This window comes from Rutidosis leptorrhynchoides, chromosome 2 (assembly GCF_046630445.1).
Source record: "Rutidosis leptorrhynchoides isolate AG116_Rl617_1_P2 chromosome 2, CSIRO_AGI_Rlap_v1, whole genome shotgun sequence".
Lineage (NCBI taxonomy): Eukaryota > Viridiplantae > Streptophyta > Magnoliopsida > Asterales > Asteraceae > Rutidosis > Rutidosis leptorrhynchoides.
In genome coordinates this window covers 623282342-623293702 of record NC_092334.1, presented here as the reverse complement: position 1 = coordinate 623293702, position 11361 = coordinate 623282342, and the positions used below count along the sequence as shown (strand labels likewise).

The window sequence follows — 11361 nt, the reverse complement described above, 5'->3', positions numbered from 1 at the left end:
ATAAATGCACCAGTCAGGAAAGTCTAGAAAACTTTTATTTTACGAACTTTAAAGAAAAGGGGAGTAAACATTATTATCAGTATGTTAATATGTTTGTTATTTTATTTTTTTCTTAAATATTCGCTTCTACACTTTACGTTGTTCATGTAAAATGTCAGTTTCGACATAGTCCGGATGCATAACCGACCCGTATGGCCCATCTCAAAAGATGTCTCCTTTTGATCTTCTTCTAGCTAGTTCTATCCAACCTACTCGATTTCCTACATCTTACGAAAACCGTACGCATCTGCAATGTGTGACTCACGTTCAATAACTATACCATGTGTTATTGTTTATCATACAAATTATGATTTTAACTTTTCAGTATAAAGACATTTGAAACTGATGTTTAATTTAGTTTCACGTCTTAATTTGCATTGTCAGCTTAACTTTACATGGTTTATTCTCAAGTGTGAGTGCAACATGCGTGTACAAGTGTGTGTAGACAAGCACTATAACCAATAGGTAGACAAATTGATTCGTGTTAATTAGCCAATTTTGATGTGATAGGCAAGAAGTGGTGCTTATCATTTTATTTATTTATTTATTTATTTTTGCGAAAAACATGAAAGTAAATTAAAACAATTGCAGACTACAAGTTGTGCATAACATTGATCAAAACGATTGCACAATATATTGAATAGAAAAACTTCAAGATGTAAGTGAAGTTCAGTAGTACAAGTAATGTGTACTTTTTCCCTCTCATAAACGCACATATAGTCATTCTAATTACCGTTAATTTTCTTAATCATCTCATTAGTTGGTGGTATTGCTATCAAAAGACTATTTGGATCCTGCATTCCCAATCTTGTGTTAGGTATTGTCAACGGTATTTGTTGATTAACCGGCGGAATTTGATTTGGGTCACATTTTTCGTTAGGTTGACTTTGATCTTTGCTCTTGCCCCATATCACCAAGTATAACCCTGAAACGATCACAACTGCTCCAAGAATCCTACATAATCAACATTTACATTATCAATTATTTATGTTCGCACACAAGATTATTTTTGTACTGTCATTAATATTGATGGTAATGACATACCTTCCTAAGTTCAGTTGTTCAGACAAAACAAATGATCCTAGAATTGCAACGATAACCATGCTTAGAGGGTTAAAAGCAGTGACGAAAACTGGGCCTTTTTCTTTCATTATAATTCCTGAAAGATAGTAACCTAATCCGGAACAGATTACTCCCTGCATTTAACCACAAAAAAATAAATTACAAAGTTAAAAATGTAATAATAATAATATTATCAATAAAACAAAAAAGTTTCTAAATTTTCTTACACCATAGACCATGGTTACAAGTCCAGCGTCCCAGTGTAGTCTCCAAGCCTCGTTATTTCCCCGTTCTGCTATTACGGTCACTATACTTCCTTCCAATGTCCCTGCTGCGCAAATTAAAGCTGTAAGAGAAAGCTCTGCAGGGTATGACTTCAATGTAATTGCCTGTAAAACAATGATTATTTAGTTAATGATTTAGTATTTACTAAAGTTAGTAATAATAATCATAACTAGAGGTAGCAATTTAGATTCATATACTTTGAAATGGGTCTCTGTGGGTTATCTTTTTATTAATTGGCTAAAAATAAATGGGTGAACTAAAGTTTCACTAAATATTAAATGGACCAAATGGGTAAACTAAACGTAAACGGATGAGGTTTTTCTATTCAAGTTGCACGGGGTGAGCATGGGATTTTTGGTCTGATGTACGTGTCATAACAGAGTTATCTGTTGACCAATTCCGACCCTCTTCGCGTCCACCCTAAGATGTGTTTTTAGTGTGGTTTGAACATGAGACCCGTATGAGGATGAAGTCAACTGCAAGACCATCTTGTGATGGTTCACAATAAGGTAAAGTAAAGATTTGGCTAAAAGGTGAACAAACGGGGTAAACGGACAAAAGGTAGAATAAAGGATTAGTGCATAAAACTTATGTAAGATCATATATTATTATTAAAACAATGTATCTTATCTTAGTTATGTTTGGTATCTAGCTTAATTGAAAAAACAAAAATATTATTGGACAAAAAAACTTTTGCATGCATCTTGCCCATTTTGACACTTAATCTAAACGATGTTGCTATGGAGAGAAACAACATACTTGGACAATGTAAAAGCAACTCCACGATAGACAACCGATTATGATCATAATTGAGCCCTTAATATTGTCTTCGGGGGTAACAGATGTTGCAGCAGATTGGTTCTGGGTTGTGGTAGTTGAACCCTTAGTCCATGGCAATCCAATTGTAGGCCCCGCAACTACCGTCATGATCATCGCACCTCCCACTGTAACTAGTGTCCCAACAATCTTCCCAATACTATGAATTTTCTTTATATTCACCTTCTCCAACCTGACCCAAAATAGCAAATAAGTATATGAAATTATGAACTACATTAAGATTACGTGAATGCGTAGAAGTTAGAAAAAACGTTACCTGCATATCCACGCCATAAGAAACGTCATGGCTGGTATTATATTGCACATTGCTATCGCGAATGTTGCAGTTGTATATTTCATCCCTGCATAGTATAAGTTTTGATCGACAACCGGCCTATATAGAAAACAAGAAAATAAATTAAACATTCCGTATAACAAGTGATCATGATCATGAAATTTGAATTTAGAAGCATACTCTAAGAAGCCCAACAACATTATCTTGAAAAAGACTGAAATTGTCAACTTTGGCCTCCCCTTCCTATCAATAAAGAAATATTAAACACTCGGTCAAATAATAAAAAATTAAGAAATATAAAGAAATCTAGAGAATGAGATAATCACCTCTCGAAGAAGAGAGCAAAAGGAGTGATAACAAGGGTGGCAATGAGATTACGATACGTGGCAAAAGTGTAGTGATTCATGCCATGATTAAGAGCGGCTTTGGCAATTATGACCAACCCTGCATTCCCAAATTGCAAAAATATGACATAGAAATATGGCTTTAGTTTTTCAAACATCATGTTGTTTTTATTGTTTATGAGCTATTTCTATGTGTATGTCCTATGTGTTTAAGTGTGTGTTTGGTAAGTAAAAATGGATGAGCAAATGGGGTTTATTTATAGGATCGTATCAGGCTCATCATGTGTTTGCATGTCATGAGGAAGAGGAGTATTCTACCACAATCACCATTTGCACAAAATTGCAGGACTCCACTGTCATTAATGGAATCAGGGATGGAAACCCATTTGATTACTTTATTTATTTTAAAGTTATGCCACTTAGCAAATAGTAAAGTTAATCAATCAAACTGATCATCTTTTATAAAAGGAGGCTGATGATATCATCTTTGTTTATTATCTTGTCCTTCTGAACTTATATTGGCAAGCATACACTATCTTATTAAAAATTTGAGTCATAAGACACATGTCTATTTGCTCATCTCAACATATAAAATAAATGGATATAAAAGCAAGAATACAGCATATAATTAGCTTATTAACCACTTACAACGAAATTAAGTTTTGTATGTGTTGGTATCTATATATTAAAGACAAGATGCATCGACAAAAACGTTATAGATTCACGACTTTAGTTTAAGATGCGTGCATTATAGCATAAGTTTTTCCATGTTCATATACTTTATTCTACAGAAAAAGCACAAGTTCCCTTGTCACGTTAATTTTGTTACCAGCATAGTCTAAAAGTATTGAGATGATTCTAAGTTTGGCATATTAACTGGTAAAGTAACAACCTTTGCATAAATAGTACGATATGATAAAAGTTTCTTATCTCGGGTGCACTTTAACGGGAACATAAGAATACACACTCCAAATGAGCTAACTATAGCAGAAGAATTGGTTTTTGGTAATGAAATTTAGCAAAAAACCGTTACTTTTGGATAAGAGTGTATGTCATATCAAACTTGTCATGACAATTTCTTAAGGATAGAATAGTGGTTTTAAAACAAGGTCGGTCCCAAGATTTTATGTACCTAGAATGAGGTGGATAAAAAGGTCTTTTGGTCCTAACGAATAATAAAATCTATTTAAAAAAGACCATTTGACCTTATTAGCATACCAATGAACTTTGATTTTTTTCTGGGTCATTTGATTGTTATTTATGGACCTATTTATTCTCAAATATCAGATTGTGTCTGTTTAAATAAAAAAAATTGACCCGCTTAAAACTTTGTGCCTCAAACGGTTGATTGGGTTGCTCCACCTTTGGACCGCCCTCTTTTAAAATATAGTTGTGAATATATGTGTTTTGATTTCGATTGAATAAAATTTTAAAAAATTGGCTTTTTGAAAATTTAAAAACATGAAATCTTATAGTGGTGAAAATTGAATGTTTTGTTTTTACTTCGACACGAGATTCAAATACACTGATAATTTCATGCGTGTAAATTTTAACTTGGTTAATGTAGGATCGTGTAAACAGGATTAAACGATCAATACTACGATATCGAGTGCGGAATAACTCGATACTGGGTTTTGTATCAAAACAACTAATTGAAACAATGATCTTAGCGATATAATTAACTTTAGAATGATTAAGATCAACTCACAAGAGTGCTAGACGACCAGGGAATCGGATACAATGCTTAGAAGGGTTTAAAGTTCGTAACCCTAATAATGAACCCGAATTGGACATTAAATACTAACAGCACGTGCAACCGTGCGGTTGCCCACTGGACCCGTACGGATGCATTCTGTATCCGTGTGGTTGCACTCCAAGTGTGTAAACTAAACATTAAACGTATAAGAACTCGTATATTATTACACACCACATATAAACCAACATATAACATCGATAATGAACTTGGGACTAACGTTATGCACCAACAAACTCCCCCTAGGACCCAGTTCATTATTAAAACGATAAAATCCACATTTACCTACATTAGATAAACAAACATTAGGTGCAAAGATCATATGCATAACAAGTGCGAACAACCCTGTGGAACTGAATGGCCTGTTCCATGTTCTGCAACTCATGAAAAATCGGGTATCGTCGCAACACCTTGATATCCGCTCTGCATAAATTCCTGATCCACCTCGGATCAATAATCCTATTCTGGTCCAGATTATCACCAGATTCCAACAGAATCGCATCCTCCTCAGTTCGCCCATAGTACCACCACTTAAACCTTTTACCGAAATTCTGTGGCATCTTGCGAACCGGAGCATACTTCATCGTCTTTGCACGTTTATACTTAACAACCTTAATCCTCCTACCAGCGTCTTGATCAATTCGATACGATATCTTTGGAAACTGTGGAGCCAACACTGACCAACCATTCTTGAATTCCTTCTTGATCTTGAACTGCATCCACTCACCCCAACCATTTGTTTCCCAGTACAATAATGGTAAGCGTGCAAGTTCCATCATCTCAAAATACGGCAGGGTTTTGAAATCAGCGGCGTTTTTGAAGTAGTCAACACCGTTTTTCCTTTTCACCGCAAAGCAATTCAAATCTTTTAAGAAAGCTCAACTGAGAATCTTACCACCAGTAACATTTCCAGTTCGATCATAAAACAACTTATACTTTGGTTCCAGCGGCAGTTTCTTAAACTATGTTTTGGTTGTTTTCTGATACTCCCTCCATTCTTGATTCTTTTGTCTATTCACAGTATCAAGATTCTCACCCTCCTTATTTACACCTGAAGACTCACCCTCCTCAGAAGTTCGCTTCTCGTCAACCTGTTGATTCGACACATCATCACTTTATTTTTTAAACAAATCAGCAAACTCCGGTAAGTTTTCCTTATTAGCCTCATTCACAGATTCCTCATCATCAGAAGCATCTTCAATGATAACTTCCTCAGCACTGTCATCACCTGTATGTCTGTTTTCACGTGTACTAGCTGTATTTGGTGTTTTCTCACATGCAATCAACTGCTCTACCTCTATACCAAACGTCCTAGCTATCTCCTCGTCACTCATCGTATGCACAATTTTTCCCTCTTCGACATCATAGTTAAGCGAGCTGATCACTGTACCTTGATTGTCCAAAAAATACGTTAACTTATGAATATCAACGGATAGAGGTTTAGAAAATGTACCTCTTGAATTTGACTTACGTTCTCAAGACCATCAGAAGATGAGTTGGAGGAGAATTCACTTTCAGTTGAGACAAGATCATCACCAATATGCTCAGGCTTTTGACGAATAGTACCATCTTGAGAATCCACCTCCAGCGTATTCTTAAATCTACGCTCACGACGATCCAAGCACCTTATCCCCTTAGCCTGTTGTTCAGTAAGTTTCTTAAGATCAGCAGCCTCCTTCTTAGACTTCTCCAGTTCACTGGTCGAATTATTCACCTTAGCTTCTAACTCATTAACCACGTTATTCTTCTTCTTGTTCTTAGCCTTAATCTTCTCATACTTATTCACCAGGCTTAGCACAGTTTCCTGAAGGCTGACCAAAGAAGAATTGGGAACAGAAAGAGTCGTGGAGCTGCCAGCTTCAGTAGTAACAGCCGGTGGTGGTGGAGCTTGTTGAGTCTGTTGTTGAGTTGGTTATACTGGAGGTGCCTGTGAGGTTTGAGTTGGTTGGACCTCAGGTCTCAGGGTGGATGACTGAGTGTTAGCAGCAACAACCTTGGATGAAAACACATTGATCCTTCTAACATTGAACCTTGTCCTCTTCATTCTCCCCCTTATTGGTTCATCGTCAGCAATCTCCCTTCGTTTCAAAGACAGCAGAATATCACCACTCTCATTAACCTCAATTTCATATTCCAAGCTGAAGTTTTCCATATCATCACCAGTTCGAGCTGAGTGAGAACTAGCTCCTTGATCATCATCTTCTTCTTCTGATTCAGTCAAAACCGAAGCAACATCCTCCTTACCAAAATCACTATCATCGTTTCTCCACATCCTCGGGTTTTGAGCCACATAGTCGGCTTTAAGCAGATGTCCAAACAATGGATGATTTGGAGGAGCGGTCTTACCCTTGTAGAAAATCATTCGTCTCACGACCTCGTCGGTCATGATGTTCAGCTTAATACGATCATGGTCATCCTTAACAAGCATATTATGTTGTGAGTCGATGATGAGCTGAAGGAAGCGAGGATACAACAGATATGGATCAGATTTGAACTTCATGTTCTCCACCATGTAATCAAATATCATGCCAGAGAAGTTGAATGGCAGATTCAGAATCAAAGCAACCATTAGAGATTGCATGACCGTATTCAGCTCGTCATGCCCTTCTCTCATTGAGCTCAAATAGTGCATGATGACATGAGCCAAATATCGAAACGTCGGACATAATCCCAACTTAAACACCTTCGATTTAGTAATATCCCTAGTATACTTGCAGACTTGGAGACAACCCTTGACCAAACTCATATTCAGTCTACTACGCATATTAGCAGCATCACCAAAGTTCCACAGCCTCTGAATATGCCCTTCAGTAACAACAATGAGCTTCCCTTGTACCTTACTATTGATCACATCAACCCGACTATCACCATCCATCATCTTTGACAGATTAGCATAATTCCAGAACTCACGCTGGTGCGAGATGTAAGAAGGCACATCGTATGCGATAGCCTTGTAGATGCGGGATCTCTCTAGAAATTCCATTATTCCATGATAATCAGCCAGATATTCAGACTTGTTCAAATTAGCAAGAATATTGTTGTTGTCGCCAACCTGAAGCTCATTGTTATGCTCAGCAGCCTTCTTGGAATGAGACTTAGTGACACGTTTAGGCTTAGACTTCTTCTCAGCACGTGGTCTACCGAAACCAGAGCCGGTACCCTTAGCAGTTGGAACAGAAGCAACAGGAGTTCCAGGCATCTTTAAATCTGAAAAATACGTAAGATAACGCAAACACAAACATTAAAAAACACAAAATTCAATATTAGGGTTTCTGAGGTGCATCTGTACGGTTGAATTAAGATTTAACACGGTTGCAGTTGTATCCGTACGGCGTACGGGTGCATAGCCAAACTACACGGATACACAATTGAATTTAAAAATTTAAAACTGGTGTGTAATCGTGCGGTTGCACGAAACAGTACCCCGGATGCATGTCCAACTGTGTGGATGCAGGGTGCAACCGTACGGTTGTGTTCTTCGGGTCTGTTAGGGTTTTAAAAGCCAAAATCCAACCAAAAGTGATCTGATCATCAAAAACTTGATTGTTTAAGCACCTATTACCTCCGACTAACTAGTTATGAGCCACAATTTCAGTCCAAACTTACAGAATCTATGTGTATCGATTCGAGTTTTAAATAAAACTTAAACAAATCATAACTTGAGATTTAGGGCATGGATCTGGTACTTGTTATAATCAAATGAACTACAATTGAAAGTAGAAAACAATAGCGAAAACTCGTTCTAGCACCTGAATATTTTTGATAAAATTTGCACTTTAATGTAATGAAAGTACAATTTTACCCGGATTTGATTTTGGGTATTTATACCCACCCTAAAACCGTGCGGTTGCAAGGGTGTAACCAACGAAAGTAATTGCAACCGTGCGGGTGCATAGTGTACCCTTACCGATGCACATTAAGTTCAAAAACCTTAGACAAAATGTAACCTTGCGGTTACATGGTGTATCCGTGCAGTTGCATCGTGTAATCGTACGGATGTACTAACCAAATTAAATTTTAAAATCTAAGTCCAAGCTTTCTCGCTGTTGTTAAACGCCAATATCATCTCAACCTTCTAATCCAAGACAAACCATTACTCATAATTCTCAGTCTCATCAATTACTCAAGATCCCGTTACCATTTAAGAATTAAAATAAGTAACCTAATACCCGATCATTGACTTTAACGATTATTTCGGATCTATCAAACTTACTAACTCCCCCTAGTCCACACATATGGAGTTTAAGAAGTAACCACCAACTGTTATGCAATGCTTTACAGTATGTAACACCCAAAAATGCTAAAACACACTAAAATCTTTTTGTATTTTTCATATTAAGATGCATTCTATCTATATGCAAATGCAAACATATACAACATGGTGAAGTAAAAACAATAAAGTACTCGCATGGTGAACATTACAAGCATAAAAATGAGAACTAATCAACTCAATATTAATATAACATAGTCAAGAACAGATTTAGCAACTATCAAAACATAAACACATATTTTTGTGAGAATGTGAATTAATCAATTTTTCTGGGATCACAACTAAAACTTAATTAGCAGTTTTAACATCGTTAATTCTTTTTACCGCGAACCTTTTTGTTCTGATTTTAAGTACCTACACTTTTAGTCTTTGAAAATCAATAAACTCGTCAGGTTTTCCTTCCAGACTTTTTGAAGATCACTTTAGCATTTAATTACTTGAACATATTTCTATGTCTGCTTAAATCATAGACTCAGTCCTCATTTGAGATCGCACAATTTATTAGGTAGTTAATTGAGCACAATATATTGAAGTTGTTCGCTATTACCTCGATGTACTTTTGATTTAATTGAACAGTAAGGTTCTCACGGTGTTTCTAGCAACCCTGGCAGCCATGAGCTTCTACCTTAAACTTATACCTTTTGATTCAAAAAGCTTTGCTTGTCTCAATTTATTGCATAGTCTGAAAGAACGCATTTAGGTACCAGCGACTATAAACCCCATGCTTGAGCAGAAAGCTTATAATGATGGAATGATATGATGTATTTGGGAGTGATGGAATTCTAAGTCAGAATACCCTCCAGAAAATATTCTCAACTATCTAGGTCAATCGGCTCAACCCATGGCAATAGAGGCGAAGTCTTGCTAAATGATAGCTTTATGGACAGAATGATTTGAGTTCTCTAGATCTAAAGCTATGTCACTTCTCTCCCTCGGATATAGATAACTTAATTCGTTCTGATCAGCAAATTGTATGATCACCTCTCTTATTCAAACTCTAAAATTTTTGGATGAATAGACATTGAATTTACATCTCTAATCCTTTGTTGTTGATGTGGTGCACCATCTTTATTCAAATACATAATAACATATACATAACAGATAAACATTTTTTCTGTTGTTGCGCTTTAACTTATGCAAACATAATGGAAAAATAACACAAATGAAATAAATTTACAATACTGATGATGATGATGCACCACTTATTTCATTAAAGATGAATCACATTGCAGCCTTAATCTTTGGTGTTGAAATAGTCTCCTTCCATTGTTGACACATTCTCAAATTGATAATAGTCTGTGATACAGAATTGCACTTTTTCACCCTTTCATAGTGAGAACACCCCCTTTGGATATCTGACTGACCTACTGGTGCATTTCGGCCCAAGCAATAAAGGTAAATAGAAACTGCTATGCATTCTAACAGAGTAAACTCACCTTGTGGACTTACTTAGCAATCTTTCACTAGAGTATAAATTGTAGTAGGGGAGACCTCAACGATTGCTTCTCAGTACATTCTCAGTGATAGTTCCTGAACGATTTCTTCTCAGTACATTCTCAGTGATAGTTAGGTGACTACTGTCAATCGCTGTAAATCTTTCCATGATTTCATTGTCAAGATTATTTACTTTATGTTTGTATGATCATCTCATTCCAAAATCAATCGTCAAAGTTTATCAACTTATCATCAACTAATCATACATTACTTACTTTATACGCAAAACGATAAACATGCAAGTTCAGTAATATAATCATTTCCTAATTTCACATAACAACTTCTCATTTTCTGGTTTTTCAGATTTTTATGGCTTTTCATTTTACCAATGTTTTTGTATTTTCTAGTGATGCCATTTTGTCAACTAAACTACAAAAAGAAAAGCCTAACTAAAACAATCTTTTTGGATTTTTTTTTTCATTTTAAAATGCATAACAGAAAATTAAATGATCATGCAAAACAGAAAATAAGCTAACTTATCATGCAAAATGATGCAACATGCAGATGCAAATGTACAAATGTTACAGAATGGATGGTTACTTCAATAACTCCTTATCAGACACAACCTCCGCCCTATCTTTCACTCCTAGCACATTCAACAGGAATAGGAAACGAGGTCGGTCAAAAGCCTTTGTAAAAATATCAGCACATTAGGCTGTGATACCTATTTGTAGGACATCTATTAGTTTCTTTTCATAGAAGTCCCTGATGTGCAAAAGTGTGCAGTGCTTAATTTACCTTTCAAACTTTTAAATTTATAAAACCTTTATTAATACACTTTTAACACCCTAACGAGCAACAAAACCCGATAAGAGGAAGTATTTTAGGTTATTGTCCCAAGAGAGCGTAGATGCGTTATAAGTTGTTTTATTCTATAGTTTAATTCTTATTAAAGAATTAACGATATATTTTTATGTCTTTTATGGGATAGATTTATCTCTTAGGAAAGAGATACTTTTTAAGATAAACAAAATAATAAAATAAAGCAAGAAACTTAAAATAC

General features: G+C 35.8%; 1 protein-coding gene across 1 annotated transcript; it reads right to left on the bottom strand.

Annotated features, from left to right (window-relative positions):
• Window positions 1-607: 607 nt before the first annotated feature.
• LOC139893580 (WAT1-related protein At2g39510-like) lies at window positions 608-3145 on the bottom strand. Its single transcript, XM_071876750.1, has 6 exons — window positions 2824-3145; window positions 2480-2740; window positions 2146-2395; window positions 1329-1490; window positions 1084-1235; window positions 608-993 (listed from the first exon to the last, which is right to left on the bottom strand). The coding sequence occupies exons 1-6, from the start codon at window positions 3000-3002 to the stop codon at window positions 765-767; spliced, it is 1233 nt and encodes a 410-aa protein (XP_071732851.1). The 5' UTR covers window positions 3003-3145; the 3' UTR covers window positions 608-764.
• Between the last annotated feature and the right edge of the window lie 8216 nt (window positions 3146-11361).